This window comes from Acomys minous (genome assembly GCF_964271855.1).
Source record: "Acomys minous genome assembly, chromosome: 11".
Taxonomy (NCBI): domain Eukaryota; kingdom Metazoa; phylum Chordata; class Mammalia; order Rodentia; family Muridae; genus Acomys; species Acomys minous.
Genome location: NC_140492.1, coordinates 75,159,723 through 75,176,137, shown reverse-complemented (window position 1 = coordinate 75,176,137; position 16,415 = coordinate 75,159,723). Strand labels below are relative to the sequence as shown.

At 45.8% G+C, this 16,415-nt stretch overlaps 1 protein-coding gene across 5 annotated transcripts in view; it reads right to left on the bottom strand.

Moving 5' to 3' along the window:
* SPIDR (scaffold protein involved in DNA repair) overlaps positions 1-16,415 on the bottom strand; it is a 252,547-nt gene that overhangs the window by 1,044 nt on the left and 235,088 nt on the right. For 4 of the 5 annotated variants that reach the window (XM_084802285.1, XM_084802287.1, XM_084802286.1 and 1 more), the window contains 3 exons: positions 7,510-7,603; positions 4,770-4,884; positions 4,394-4,447 (listed from right to left, as the gene is read on the bottom strand). In XM_084802285.1, the coding sequence (XP_084658411.1) occupies positions 4,394-4,447; positions 4,770-4,884; positions 7,510-7,603 (263 nt within the window). The remainder of the gene's footprint in view (positions 1-4,393; positions 4,448-4,769; positions 4,885-7,509; positions 7,604-16,415) is intronic. The other variant, XM_084802288.1, reaches the window with a different exon arrangement.

Sequence of the window (16,415 nt, the reverse complement as noted above, 5' to 3'; positions counted from 1 at the left end):
TGTGACTTGAGGTTTTTATCCACATAGTTAATCTTGGGAACATTCCATCTCCAGACAGTCGCAGGCACAGGGGAACAAGGGCTGCCCTGCCGTGGCTGTGTCCTGGCATACAACTTCATAGCATTTTCAGTGATGCTGTGGCGAAGAACAAAACCTCAAACTTGAGGAAGAAACTGATACTGCAGAAGGTGATGGCACGTGCAGTAGAGTGTGCTAGGCAAACTGACCTGTCCTCTGTACAAGACCGCTGGCATCTTCAGTCAAGGTGTTAGGGCCAAGAAGATGGATAGCTGGAGTGGCCAAAAAATGCGGCCAACACAAATTTGGGGTCTTGGCATTCTACCTGTGTATCGAGTTTCATCTCAGGTCTGGGCTAGCCACAGTGATTATGTTCTCAAAACTATGCCTTGGACATAGTGCAATAGGAGGGGACATAGAGATGTCCTAAGTTCAGTTAGGAAAGGTGGCCAGCCCAGACAGGAACTAGGAGGCAGTTGGGCCAAGAGCCCTGGCTGGGGAAGCTTCTGTAACTGCAGCTCCTGCCTCGAGGGACCCAGCTGCTGACCAGATGGACATGAACACCCCAATGACTGTGTGTCTGTGTGCAGAGTGCTGCATGTTCTGTTTTGTAGAGTGATCATCAGGGTCAGTCTGGGATGTGATCATAACATATGTGGACTCAATGTAGCTTACTTAATGCTTTATAAATGAGCAAAGTCTGCAGTGTAGGTCAATAGCCTTATGGGAAAATGAGAACTGCTGGTCCAGACAGGAAGATGAGAGACTTGGCAGGTGCTTTGCTGCAGGTTCACGGTGAGGATGGCAAGCTGACAGCCTGCTCAGCAGTGAGATCTGCACAGAGCGCCAGTACAGGGTCAGTCACAATGAACTGGCAGAAGGACAGTGAAGGAGGGACAGCTGAGTACTCCTCCAGGGTCTCGTACTATTTGACTTAACCAATGCCTGCATAAGTGTGAAAAAGATGACCCACGCACTCTCATGTTTTTCTCTGGTAAAAGTATGATTTGCTTGGTTTTCTTTTGAGACAGGGTCTCACGCCATGTGGCTCAGGTTGACCTCAAACCTTGAATTCCTGATTCTCCTGCCTTACCTCTCAAGTGCCGCGGTCACAAGTGGGAAACAGCAATGCCCAGCTCAAAAGTATGTAACTTGGATTTCATGTGGTCAGTGAAAAATCCTTTCTATGTAAAATGTTAGGTTTACCTCTATCATTTATAAGTTAACCTTAAACTCATGTGTTTTACATTCATAAATAATTTAGTATGTATTTTGGGAAAACCAACATAGTAAATTTAAAACATCCACATCAACAAATTCAGGCACTGTCCATATGAATATGTATCTGAATATATAAAAATGTGTCTGTCTGACTTTAAGTATTTACTTATTTAATTTTGTGTCTTTTTGCGAAAAACTGAGTTATGGATTGGACCCAAGTTTCTCTGCATGCCAGGAAACTACTGTTCTGCTGAGCTGCAACCAATTCCCTGTGTCTTCTGTTTTTACTAAGACACTGCATGTTTGCCTTTTCTGAAAACTAAAGGAACAGATTTCAACCCCATGTCCCAGTGATGCCACCAGTGATGAAACAGCAAAACCAACAACAGTTACTCCCGCTGCTTTAACATTCACAGTGTGACTGCAGTAAAAAATACAGTTTTAACATCCATGTTTCGTAACCAGAAGCAGTACATTTGCTGCAGGGAATGGAGTATGGCTTTTATGGAGAGCCCTAATTTGACTCTCTGGATTTTGTGGAGGTGCATTGTCATTCAGGGGACCCCCAGAACACACAGTGGGTGACTTCCAGCTGTGCTGCTCACAGGCCTCTGACAGCCAGCCTCTCTTAGGCTCCACCCCAGATCAGAGGTACAGGGCCTGCTAGCTACTGGGAGCAGATCTGGGGACAGTGGAGAAAGTTTGCTAAAATGTGCTCCAAGTCTGTCCCCTTGTCCTACTAATGTCGACTCTGAAACTACAGCACCTACAAAAGTGACACTAAGAGCTATACCTCTCTGTGCCATTTTATTTGACATTTGTGCACATGTATGTACAATTGTGCACAACAGATAAATGTACATGTATGAACAGCCAGTGTCTAAGAAGACTCCTCATATACAAGTGCATGTACTCCTGTGCGCGCGCGCGCGCACACACACACACACACACAAGCCAGTGTCTGAGCAGACTCATAGACACTCACAGGAACACATGCCCATGACTTTCTGAAGCTCTACCAGCAAGGTTTCAGCTACCAGAATTTTAGCTGAGAAGTTAAGTGTGTTGGAGAAACAAGATACCTCAGCCAGCAGAAACTCAAAGAAAGGAGGGAGGATTTCTGCCAATGTGTCCTGGTGTCTGGGTCCCCAAAGAGACATTACCTTATGGAGGGCACCAGACACTGCCTTTTTGGGACACCTGTGCTGTGGTGGCCGCTGAGTCAGAGGGCAGACAACGGCCTCCAAGCACATGGATCAGAACACGGAAACTGATGGTGAGGCGTCGGAAGTGGGGTTAGGAAGGGGGTTGAGTTCGTTTTGTTATTCAGCCTCCAGCAGGACTTTCCATGCTTTTATCCAACTTTCTCCACAGAGCATGTTTTTAGAAGACCCAGCTCCACTGTCTTAAAGCACCCGGGCCTCCAGCTTATCAGCTGTGTGTTCTCCTGGTCCAGCACCACCCTTTCTCATCTTCCCTCCCACAAAGGCCAAAAGGCAGGAGACAAATTCAGCTAGTGGGAACTGCTTCCTTCCCCCTTTGAACACCGTAAGTTCTTCAGGTCCTGAGATAAAAGCTGCCTTAGTGGGATGTCCCCGTGCTGAGTCTCTCACGGAGAGGGGAGGCAGTTAGTGATGACAATGTGTGAGCAATACACTGGGCTTGATTCTTAAGCCACGGTGACTGCTGATTTTACATAGCAAGAAAATATCAGCTCTGTGTCCTCTAACTTGGTGTAAAATTTTGACTTTTTATTCAGACAACAGTGACAGTATTAGCAGCAGCTCAGATGAAAGTTCTAGGAGGGAGTGCAAAGCCATTGAAGAGCTTTAAAGCTGGTGGCTTTATTTCAGAGGATAGAAATGGGCTCCTTGAAGTCAGAACTGAGAACCACAGCTCAGACCAATAACCCTCAAAGCTTATTTATGTGGCTTCTAATTTCACCCAAACTCCGACAGCCCTAGTTTAGATAAAAGAGGGTTGGTGGCGTGTCTGTATCTGTGCTGTCCTTGACACTGGCTGGCCAGCAGGCAGGCTAAGGAGGAACCCAGCAGGAGGGTCCACACTGCACACTGCATAGGCTGGAATTGGGCCACGGGGACCATCAAGAAAATACTCCTGTTTGGTAGTCAGAGTTGTTCTTGTCAGCTTCCGTGTGCCACACTGAACAAGACTGATGCCATCTCGGGTGGCAGGTCCCAGACACCCTTTTCTGGGTTATCAACTCCATGAGCTACCTAGGATGCATGTATTTATAGACAGGGTTTCATGTAGCTACAGGCTAGCTTCAATCTTGCTATGTAGTTACAGATAATCTTGAATTCCTGACCCCAGGGCCCTGTGCATCTCTACCAACTGAGCTACATCCTCAGCCCCCTACAGTGCCCGTAAGTGGCTTTTAAAAGATAAGTAGCATTTCAAAGGATAGAAGTTCCAACTCTCACAATGTGATGATTCTTTTCTAGGAGGCACATGCCACAGTTCACTAAGTCTTCCTATAGCAATTCTCAAGGCAGGCAACTCCAAAGTTCTGAGAAGTAACAACAACAACAACCACAACAATGATAAAGTTATTCAGAGTTTGGAATATCCAGCAGTTAAAAACACTGACAAGTATGCCCCAGGGCTTGGAAGGCAAAGGTCTTGTCATCAGGCCTGATGACCTGAGTTCAGTCAATCTCTGAGACCCACAGGGCAGGAGACACCCAACTCCTCCAAGTTGTTCTCTAACATGTGCTGTGCACTGTGGCATGTACATACTGACACACACACACACACACACACACACACACACACACTAAGTATACAAATAAGTAAATGTGAAAAGCATGTCTTAGCAAGGCTGTTTTGTGACTGGGAAGTCATGGGGAAGGACTCCAGTCTCCAGGCTGCATGACTGTGACAGAAGCCAAGAAGGAACATTTCCAGTGATCTTTACATCATCTCATTTCCAAAGAAGAAAGAATCTGATCCTGCCGTTCGACATGTGTGGATGACAGGGGCAAGGTGGGTGTGTTTTAACATGTAAGTGACTTGCTGCGTTACGACGGGATTTATCATAAATGATCACATACAGCAAAGCAGTCTTCCTCAAGGGACAAGCTCACCCAGGTAAGGAGCACAGGGCACACTCAGGCTGGGACCCTGGACTTACCCCATCACTGGAGGCAGCAGATGTCAGCAGTGAGGAAATACTTCTCTCCAACAGCTGCAGTAAGAGGGAAGAAGGGCTCAGTGGTATCCCCCAAGGGCAAGTACTCACCCGAGGAATTCCTATCTGAAGAGTAACAGAGTCTAAGTTGTCTGCTTCCTTTTCAGAACAACAGTCTTGGAGCCATATAGAGAACATGTGATAGGTACCCCTCACTTTTTCTCCCAAGGACTGAAGAGCTCTTACCACATCTTCTTTTTGGTATACACCGTGTGCCACAAGGTGAAAAAAGAGCACACATGTACCCCAGCTCCAGCGTCCTCCTTGCAGTCCACAGAGCAGACACATGGTCAAACATGAGCCCGGGTCCCTTTCCTACCTTGATCTTCACGGTGCTCTCAGGTCTTGTGGGGCAATGCAGAAAGACATGCAGTTGCCTCCTTTGAAGAGGTGACACAACCAGTTGGGAACAGTGCCCACAGGAGAAGGAGCCTCTGGTGTGAGAAGGCATGTGGGGATATAAGCAACCAGGGAGATAGGTATCAGAAGAGTGCTACAGCAGAGAGAGATTTCTCTAAACAATTAGTGAGAGAAATTTTGCTGTCAGAATTAAAAGTGTTGGGACCAGCCAAAAGCAGGCGGTAATTAGCAGTTGCATTGGGTTATACAAAGAGGCATTCCTCAAGAGGAGTGTGAGGGGGACATAGTGTTCCAGGAAGCGAAGGCCAGGCCTTCCAGAGGTCAGGGAAGTGAGTTTCCCACCCTTTTGGCAGGCCAAGCTTGCTCATCAACCCTGCTGCCTTCACTCGAACCCGTGCTCCTGGAGTGACTTGAGCACTCACAGGGCCAACAACTCAGCAGGCATCATGAATACTATTTTATTTGTGTGGATGTTTTGCCTGTCCATGATGTATACTTCTGCTGAGTGAAGAATGCAGCAAAGGGCATCAGATCCCCTGGAACTAATGTCACAGATAGCTGTGAGCTGCCTGTGGGTGCTGGGAAAAGCAGCCAGTGCTCGGAACTGCTGAGCCATCTCTCCAGCCCCTGCTCTTTGCTTCTAAGAAACAGACAAGTAATGATGACACATTTTCTTTGTCATATGACAAAGTCCAGTGAGAAGCAGAATCACTCCAGAGAAACAAATGGCACCAACACTGTGCTGCAGAGTTTTATGACAATTTGACACAAACTAGTCATCTGAAAACAGGGAGCCTCAATTGAGAAAGTGCCTCCTAAGATCTGGCAGGAGGCCATAGGGCATTTTCTTAATTAGTGATTGAGGAGAAAGGGCCAACATTCCACTGCTTGGTCATGCTTTCTATAAGAAGTCAATCTGAGCAAGCTACGGGGAGCAGGCCAGTAAGCAGAATGCACCCGTGCCTCTGCATCAGTTCCTGTCCCCACTGGTCCTGTTTGAGTTACTGTCCTGATGTCCTCCAATGATGGATGGAGTATAATATGTAAGCCAAATAAATCTTTTCCTCACAACTTGTTTTTCATCACAGGACACTGTGATCAACATCACAACAACACAGAACCCACAACTAAGACAAACACTTAGCCTTGACCTCAGCTCAGGAGGGTAAGATAAGTGGGAAGCAAAAGGGTGTCAGTACTGACAGCTGCTCACTGTCCTCTAGTAAAGGCTGCAGGACTTCCAGGACATGCCATGCAGCTGCTCTGTGCCCTGGGAAGGTCTGCACCAGGACATGCCATGCAGCTGCTCTGTCCTTAGGGAAGGTGTGCACCAGCACATGCCATGCAGCTGCTCTGTCCTCAGGGAAGGTCTGCACCAGGACATGCCATGCAGCTGCTCTGTCCTTAGGGAAGGTGTGCACCAGCACATGCCATGCAGCTGCTCTGTCCTCAGGGAAGGTCTGCACCAGGACATGCCATGCAGCTGCTCTGTCCTCAGGGAAGGTCTGCACCAGCACATGCCATGCAGCTGCTCTGTCCTCAGGGAAGGTGTGCACCAACACATGCCATGCAGCTGCTCTGTCCTCAGGGAAGGTCTGCACCAGCACATGCCATGCAGCTGCTCTGTCCTCAGGGAAGGTCTGCACCAGGACATGCCATGCAGCTGCTCTGTCCTCAGGGAAGGTCTGCACCAGGACATGCCATGCAGCTGCTCTGTCCTCAGGGAAGGTGTGCACCAGCACATGCCATGCAGCCGCTCTGTCCTCAGGGAAGGTGTGCATCAGCACATGCCATGCAGCCGCTCTGTCCTCAGGGAAGGTCTGCACCAGGACATGCCATGCAGCCGCTCTGTCCTCAGGGAAGGTCTGCACCAGCACATGCCATGCAGCTGCTCTGTCCTCAGGGAAGGTCTGCACCAGCACATGCCATGCAGCTGCTCTGTCCTCAGGGAAGGTCTGCACCAGGACATGCCATGCAGCCGCTCTGTCCTCAGGGAAGGTCTGCACCAGCACATGCCATGCAGCTGCTCTGTCCTCAGGGAAGGTCTGCACCAGCACATGCCATGCAGCTGCTCTGTCCTCAGGGAAGGTGTGCACCAGGACATGCCATGCAGCTGCTCTGTCCTCAGGGAAGGTGTGCACCAGCACATGCCATGCAGCTGCTCTGTCCTCAGGGAAGGTCTGCCATGCAGCTGCTCTGTGCCCTGGGAAGGTCTGCACCAGGACATGCCATGCAGCTGCTCTGTGCCCTGGGAAGGTCTGCACCAGGACATGCCATGCAGCTGCTCTTTCCTCAGGGAAGGTGTGCACCAGGACATGCCATGCAGGTACTCTTTCCTCAGGGAAGGTGTACATTAGGACATGCCATGCAGCCGCTCTGTCCCCTGGGAAGGTCTGCAGGACTCCTAAGACAAGCCATGTACCTTATCTTACCTGTTCACAGTTTTTTTTGTTCTTTTCCTAATAATGAAGGCTCTAAGGACAAAGCTCAGTTCTACATTTTGAGGGGCAAGAGAAGCTGCAAAGACTGAGCTCTCCATTAGGAAAACCCACAAAGCGGCACCACAGCCTCTATGCTACAGCTCCACAGAGTGGGTCCCTCGGTGCTTTGGGAACCCACACACAGGCTACAAGATGCATGACCATGGAGCTGTGTGATTGCCATGTGCTTTGGGCCCCAGGGGTTTCAGGCAGCCTTACCCATCTGTTGGCTTTTGCTGCAGTCTTCCATTGCCACAGCGGTCACACACAGGCCACGAGAACGCAGTGCTCTCATCTACATCCACCACAGCACCTAAGCCCAGTAAGAAGAAAGACTTACCACTGACCCATATCCTGGCCTCTGGGGTTGCCTTCTTAGCTCTGCTTCTTTCACAGGAAGAGACAATTCTATCTACTTACTGTTTGTTAATTCCTTCTTTTATAAGATTTTTCTGGTTTACTGATTATTGTGATTAAGAATATATAGCTGGATGTGGTGGTGTAAACCTTTAATCCCAGCACACGGGAAGTAGAGGCAGGTGGATCTTTCATTTTCTACAGGATAGCCAGGGACACACAGAGAAACCTTGTTTCAAAAAGCCAAAAAGCTCCCTACCCCCTAAACCCAAACAAAACACACAAACAAACCAAAACCAAACCAAACCAAACCAGAATACTTGCAGTTACAGGGCTGGGGAGAGGGTTCTATGGGTAACAGTATTATGCACCAAAGTCAAATATACCCTAGATCCACACTCTGGGCTCTACCCTGGGCCAGCAGAGACAGACTCTTGTGCTCTGTGGCCCATACAAGAGAGATAATGCAGGTACAGCCCGATAGCCTGTGTTTGGCTGGGCTTTGGATACCCTGCTCATGGCCACCAGGGCCCTGGGGCCTTGGCTCAGTTGGATATATATATATATATATATATATATATATATATATATATATATATATATAGAGAGAGAGAGAGAGAGAGAGAGAGAGAGTGCAGTGTGATAGCCTATGGTGTTTGGCTGGGTTTTGATCCATGTGCCCTGGTCTGATCTGCTGGTCCACTGGGGGATCCAGGGCCCAGGTGACTGTGGACATATTCTCCAAAGCCCACCCAGCCAAATGCCGCAGGCTAGCGTGTATGGTACCTGGTGGCTCAAAGCCTAGCCAAATGCAAGAATGGGCAGTACTTCCACTCTCTCTGCAGAGCACCAGCGGCAGTGTCTGCTGGCCCAGTGGGGAGCCCAGGGTGTGGGGCAACCCTGGAGCTGAATCCAGGTCACCTGCGTGATCCAGGGAAGGGTTCCCTGATCCCCACAGGTGAGCGGTCTTGACCTATAGACACTTACCAATGAACTACTCTCAACGACTAGTGAAGGACACAAAAAACTACCTCCCAACATCAGAAACAGCAAGATGACTAAAGGCCAGTGTAAAAAACACAAACAACAAAAGCCAAAATAATATGGCATCCCCAGAACCCAGTTATCCCTAAGAATTCAACCCTGGGAACTCAAACACAGCTGAAACACAAGAAAATGACCTCAAATCCTTAGTAATGAAGATGATAATGGAGGAAATGAATAAAATATATAAACAAATACAGGAAGATGAGGCCAAACAGATTGAGGACCTTAGAGAGGCCATGGCAGAAAACTATAGAGAGAAAATGAGGAAATCACTGGAAGAAATTCAGGAAAATGCAAACAATCAGACGAAGGAAATCAATAAAATGGTTCAAGATCTGAAGATGAAAATGGAAACAATGATAAAACACAGACAGAAGAAAGCTAGGAATGAGAGAACTTAGAGAAGGACACAGGAAATGCAGAGGTAAGCTTGGCTAACAGAATTCAGGAGATGGAGAAAATATCTTGGGGGTAGAAGATACAATAGAAGAATTTGATTCAGCCATCAAAGAAAATGTTCAGTCTGAAAAATTCCTGACACAAAACACACAACAAATCAAGGACACCATAAACAGACAAAACTTAAGGGTAATAGGAATTGAGGAAGGAGAAGATGCCTGGCTGCAAAGCCCAGAAAATATTTTCAACAAAATCATATGAGAAAATTTCCCCAACTTAAAGAAAAAGATGCATATAAACATACAAGAGGCCTACAGAACACCAAATAGAATAGACCAGAAAAGAAAATCCTCCCACTACATAATAATCAAAACACTAAATGTACAGAACAAAGAAAAAATATTAAAAGTGGCAAGGGGAAAAGCCCAAATAACATGTAATGGCAAACCTATCAGACTCATACCCAACTTCTCAGCAGAGACCAAAAAAGCCAGAAGGGCCTGGGTAGAAGTCTTGTAAGCCCTAAGAGACCACAGATGGCAGTCCAGACTACTATACCCAGCCAAACTTTCAATAACCATAGATGGAGAAAATAAATTCAAACAGTACCTATCCAGCCCTATAGAAGTTACTAGAAGGAAAACTCCAACACAAAGTGGCTAACTACAACCAGGTTAACACAGGAAATAGATAACTCCACTTTAGCAAAACAAAATCCAGTCAAACGCACAAACACAACCAACATCAAAATCAAGTGACGTAACAGTCACTGGTCATTAATACCTCTCAACATCAATGGTCTCAACTCTGCAAATAAAAAGACACAGACTAACAGAATGGACGTATAAATATAACCCAACATTCTGCTGCATACAAGAAGTAGATCTCAGCCACAATGATAGACAGTATCTCAAGGTAAAGGTCTTTGAAGCAAACGGAAACAAGAAGCAAGCTGATGTAGCGATTCTAATATCTAATAAAATAGACTTTCAATGAAAATTAATCAAAAGAGATGAAGAAGGACATTTCATACTCATCAAAGGAAAATTCAACCAAGATGATATCACAATCCTGAACATCTATGCCTCAAATACAAGGGCACCCACATTTGTAAAAGAAACTAATAAAGTTTAAACCACATATCAGCCACACACATTAATAATGGGAGACTTCAACACTCCACTTTCACCAAAGGATAGGTTAATGATGCTAAACTGACACTAACTGATGTCATTAATCAAATGGATCTAACAGATATCTACAGAACTTTTCACCCAAACACAAAATATTATACCTTCTTCTCAGAACCTCATGGTACCTTCTCCAAAACTGACCATATAGTAGGTCACAAACCAAGCCTCAACAGATACAAGAAGATTGAAATAATACCTTGAATCCTATCAGACCACTGTGGCCTGAAGCTGGACCCCAACAACAACAGAAATAACAAAAACCCTACACACAACATAGAAACTAAACAACTCTCTATTCAATGACAACTGGGTCAGGGAAGAAACAAAGAAATAAAGTAGGTACTTCCTAAAATTCAATGAAACTCATGGGATAACATACTCAAATTTATGGGACACACTGAAAGCAGGGCTAAGAGGAAAAGATCATAGTACTAAGTGCCTCCATAAAGAGATTGGAAATATCTCATATAAGTAACTAAATGACACACTGGAAAGGAGGAGGTCAATTTATTCCTATTTGCATAAGATATGATAGTATACATAACTGACCCCCAGATTTCCACCAGAGAACTCCAATAGCCCAGGCTCTAAGGTCAGCAAATAGTAAATGGGACCCCATGAAACTGAAAAGCTTCTCTAAGGCAAAGGACACTATCAACAGAACAAAGTGACAGCCTAAAGACTGGGAAAAGATCTTCACCAATCCAACATTTGACAAAAGGCTAATATCCAAAAGTAGATAAAGAACTCGAGAAATTAAACATCATTAAACCAAATAACCCAATTAAGAAATGGGGTTCAGAATTCTCAACAGAGGAATATCAAATGGCTAAGAAACACTTAAAGAAATTCTCAACCTCCTTAGTCATCAGAGGAATGAAAATCAAAACAACTCTTAGATTCCATCTTACACCCATCAGAATGGCTAAGATCAAAAACTCAAGTGACAGTACATGCTGGCAAAGATGTGGAGAAAGGGGAACACTCCTTCATTGCTGGCAGGAGTGCAAACTTGTACAACCACTTTGGAAATCAATCTGGTGTTTTCTCAGAAAATTAGGAATAGGGCTACCTCAAGACCCAGCTATTCTACTCTTTGGCATATATCCAAAAGATGCTCCACTACATAACAAGGACATTTTTCTCAACTATGCTCATAGCACCCTTATTTGCAAGGCCAGAATCTGGAAACAACCTAGATTTCCCTCAGTTGAAGAATGGATGAAAAAACTGTGGTATATTTACACTATGGAATACTATTCAGCTATTAAAAACAAGAAAATCTTGAAATCTTGAAATCTTCAGGCAAAAGGATGGAACTAGAAATGATCATCCTGAGTGAGGTAACCCAGACCCAGAAAGACACACATGGTATATACTCACTTATAATTGGATACTAGCCCATCATGGATGTCCCCTGAGAGTCTTCACTCAGCAGGGCATTGGGCCAGATGCTGGGACGCGCTATTGGACTCCAGGTGAGAGTGGTATGGAAGAATGGGGAGATAGAAGGACCCAGAGGATCCAGAAACCCCACAAAAATAACTGGCGGATCTGGACGGGGGTGGGGGCTGTATAAACTGCTATACCAACCAAGGACAATGCATGCAGTAAACCTAGACACCCTGTTCAGACACCCTCTCCATAGTTGTGAAGAGTAGGGACTTACTATGGCATGAACTCTGGTGACCCCTAATTGACCACTTCCCCTTGGTGGGGAGGCCTGATGGGCACCCAGAAGAAGGGGAAGCAGGCTATCTAGATGAGACCTGATAGACTGTGATCATATGGTGGGGGAGGAGGTCCCCTTCTATCACAGGTCTAGGGGAAGGGAACAGGGTGAAAGAGGGAGGGAGGGGGGAATGGAAAGAAACAAGTGAGGGGATAACAATTGAGATATAATCTGAATAAACTATTTTTAAAAATAAAAGCAAAAAAAAGTAAAGGCATTAAATAAGATAAAAATCAGACTGGCTTCACACCAATGTTGTTCTACTACTGGACTTAATAAAAAAAAGTCTTAAAAAAAGAGTATTGTGCAAACATGAGGAACTAAGATAAAATCTTCAGTACCATTAAAAAAAGAAAAGGCAAGCATGGCTATATATGTACCTATAATTCAACAGCTGAGTGGGCCCGAAATGGGAGGATCATTTAGGCTTGTTGGCTCTTGTTGGCTTGAGACCCTGTCTCAAGTGAGTAAGGTGGAGAACAGTAGAGCAGGTGCCTGATGCCCTCCTATGGCCTCCATGCATGGGCAGTGGAACATCTACCACCCCACTGCCTCTCTCCCTCTCCCTCCCTCCCTCTCTATCTCTCATAGTCTCACACACACCATAAATTTTCTGACAAAACATTTATGACCCAATCATTAAAGATGTGTTTGACGGTATGAGATATAAAGGGTCTAAAACCCTCAACTGGCAGTCTCTCCTCTCACGGAATCAGTCCATCTGGGGAAGTAGGGAGGTGAAACAGGTAACACTGAGCACAAGTACAGAAGACAGAGTCTACACTGAGAGCTGGAACACGGTCCCGCAGAGCACAGTGCAGGGGTCGCTCAGTGCTTGGGGGATGAGTTAGGTCTGCAGGCTGATGGCACAGGGAGGGAAGGCAGTTCATGGTGCAGATGAGGATGGCTTCCCTGATGGGGTGATGCCACTGCCCCCCCCCCCCCACCATGCACTGGATTACTTCAGACCATCCTTGTTGAGTACAGTCAATTTGATAGTAAAAGAAAAAGGAAGACGTGGCCCACTTTTCAAAACCAGAGGAGTGTTCTAGCTCATGCTCCCTCGCCTCTCTCCTTCCTTCCGCATTTTCCTCCTGCTTTTTGCTTGCGCACTGGTGGTTAACCCACGAGGCACCTCACTTCCGAGGTGCGCGCCCTGTCCCCATTCCCATTTTTGAAGCGAAATATCTTTCCCCACTAGAACAAGCACCAGAAAACAATTTCTAAGACAGTGATGCAGACTCATGAGAACCAGAGGTGTGGCTTATTAAAATACATTCATGCAATGCAAACTTGAATGAGAATAGGTCTTGATTTTGAATAGCCTGGTTTAGCTAATGCCGCTGTCTTTATAAATGTAATTAAGAGGGGGTCAAGTGGATGAAGAGCAGTCAGCAAAGTCTTTTCCATTTCTTACTGGTTATGTGAAAGATCCGTACCCTGTGCTTTTATCACACTCACTACCGAAAGACTCTCCTTTCCTTCCTTCCCTACCCACTCAACCTTGCATCATCCCCCACATCATAGAGTCTGTGCTGTCTCTGCACTCCTGGATGTATGACTTTCCACTAGAGGGTAGCTGATTCACCAGGGGCTGTACCCTTAAAAACTGGGCTCTCATCTTCTAGTCACTCTCAGCTGCCAACAGCTCCTTAGCTGAGGCTCTACAGACAGAGTCTATTGGAGAGGGGAGGCAACGGTCTGAGATGCCAGCTGGCCCTTTGTTCTGGTCGTCCTGCGGCCCAAGTCTTTCTCTATAGTCTTTTCCCCCTTGCAGTACTGAGGACTGAACCTAGGGCCTCGTGGATGCTAGGCAAGCACTCGGATCTATCCCAACTCTCTTTTTGTAAATGAATCAATAAAAAGTAGGCTGCTACTAATCAAAGCTCCTTTTTACTCTAGGGTACCTGAGGGTGTAACAGCCCTTATGTTTATGTGGGATTAAGTAATTTCAATTTGAGAGTAAGGCATGAGCTGAAGAAATGTGCTTTATCCGAGTTTATAAACCACTGGAAATCATCTCATGTAATTTGAAGTCAGATTTGAGGAACAGTTGGGAAGTGTATCACTGAACAGTTGGTATCCATAGCATTATTTTACATGAACACAGGAAGAAAAGCCTGCCTCATCTCCTACACTCACTAAGGCTTTACTACTAAAGCCCTTTATTTACTCTGATGGGTAGACGTCTCTCACAGACAGGCTTGGGAAAGGGACATATTAGCTATTAACCATCTTATAAAAAATAGGCCTTCGGAGGGTAGATATGCAGAAAGGAGCACACCAAGAAGAAGGCATGCCCAGGAACCTTTGGGTCTGTAGGTAACAAGGCAGGACAAGGAGGTATCTGAGCACCAGCCATTGACACAGAGCAGTATGGACTGAGCCTTATGTGCATCTGCTGTTGCAGTCAGCCTTTGGGTGGGTATGGCGAGCTGGTGGGGTCAGTTGCTTTACTGAGGGCACTCCTCCTGGCCGGGAGAGCCAATCTTCGTAACTTTGCTTTCTCTTATCTCCATGATAACAAGTTTACACACTGGGCTTGTACCCTCAGGCCCCCAGGACAGCTTCAGAGCTGGCCAGGAAACAGAGGAAATCCACAGCGAATGTTACCAGAAAATGTTGAGGTGGGAAGGAAACGTCAGAAATGTAGGTCTGCAGGAAACATACCATCAGTGAAATTCTAAACTGACAAATAAGCTACAGTTGACTTACTAGTTGTCTAAATGTCAGTAACAATCACGTATTCAATATGTATACCCGATGAGTAAATTAAAGAAAAGCAGTGATATAGCAGGCTGTGCTCACTAGACTGCTTTCCAGTACCAAGTCTTTCCAAGGCCCTGACTAGCTAATGTGGATCAGGTTGCTCGGAAATTTAGGGCGATTTTGATGGTAGCCTCTCAAGTGCAGACTGTGAGCATATGTGGCTAGGAATATTCCCGCAGGAGACAGAACCACAGTGCTACCTGAAAGCCAACCTGAGTTTGTTAAGTATAAACCAGAAACTCTAGGACAACCACCAGCTCATTTTCAAAAGATTTTACTTTATTCTAATTTTTATGATGTGTTTTACTATGCAGCTCAGGTAGCCATGCAGTATCATCTCCTGTACAATTTTAAGTTGTAATATGATTGAAAATACTGAAAGAACATAGGATACACTGAATGCGCAGTGCAAATTGAAAAATATAAAACAAAAACCCAACCAACCAACGAACAAAACACACCTAGAAATAGAGTAGGAAAAAAAAAAAAAAAGGATCCAGGAGCAATACTGGTAAGCTGTATCAATCAATTATACCAAAATCCCTTTTTTTGTGTGTGACAGGGTTTCTCTTGTAGTCCTTGCTGTTTGGGACTCACTTTGTAGAGCAGGATGGCCTTGAACTCATAGAGATCCACCTGCCTCTGACTCCCTGAGTGCTGGGATTAAAGGTGTGCGCCATTGTTCCCAGCAACAATAAGTCTTTTAAATGTGAATGGATGATTTTATACAAATTTAAAAAGATTTTCAGTATGAATAAAAACAAGAACAAGATTATGTTATCTGAAAGAAACCTCCATTATATATTAAAAACACAGGCAGATTAAAGATAAAAAGAGAGAACAGAACATGCCATGAAGCTAAAACTAGTAAGAGAATGCTGCATAATTCTAATTTCAGACAGGGCAAACCTCAGAGTACTGATAATTACTGGCGCTAAAATTGATTATTAGTAACAATAATAAGGGCAGTTTGTTAATGTGTATCCACGCAACAGTGCATCAAAACACATGAAGAGCCAGGTGTATGCCTTTAATCCCAGCACTTGGGAGGCAGACACAGGTTGCTCTCTAGGCCAGCAGAGTCTACATAGAGAGTTCCAGGTCAGCCCCGGATAAGATTGAAAAAGAAAATACATGAAACACAGAGATGGAACAAGTAGGAGCAATCAATTCACGAGCATAATCCCAAACCAACATTGCTGTTGACTGTGGTGGGAGGAGGGCTGCACTGCTGCTGACTGTGACTACAGACGTGGTGGGAGGAGGGCTGCACTGTTGACTGTGACTACAGATGTGGTGGGAGGAGGGCTGCACTGCTGCTGACTGTGACTACAGATGTGGTGGGAGGAGGGCTGCACTGTTGACTGTGACTACAGACGTGGTGGGAGGAGGGCTGCACTGCTGCTGACTGTGACTACAGACGTGGTGGGAGGAGGGCTGCACTGCTGACTGTGACTACAGATGTGGTGGGAGGAGGGCTGCACTGCTGACTGTGACTACAGATGTGGTGGGAGGAGGGCTGCACTGCTGCTGACTGTGACTACAGATGTGGTGGGAGGAGGGCTGCACTGCTGCTGACTGTGACTACAGACGTGGTGGGAGGAGGGCTGCACTGCTGCTGACTGTGA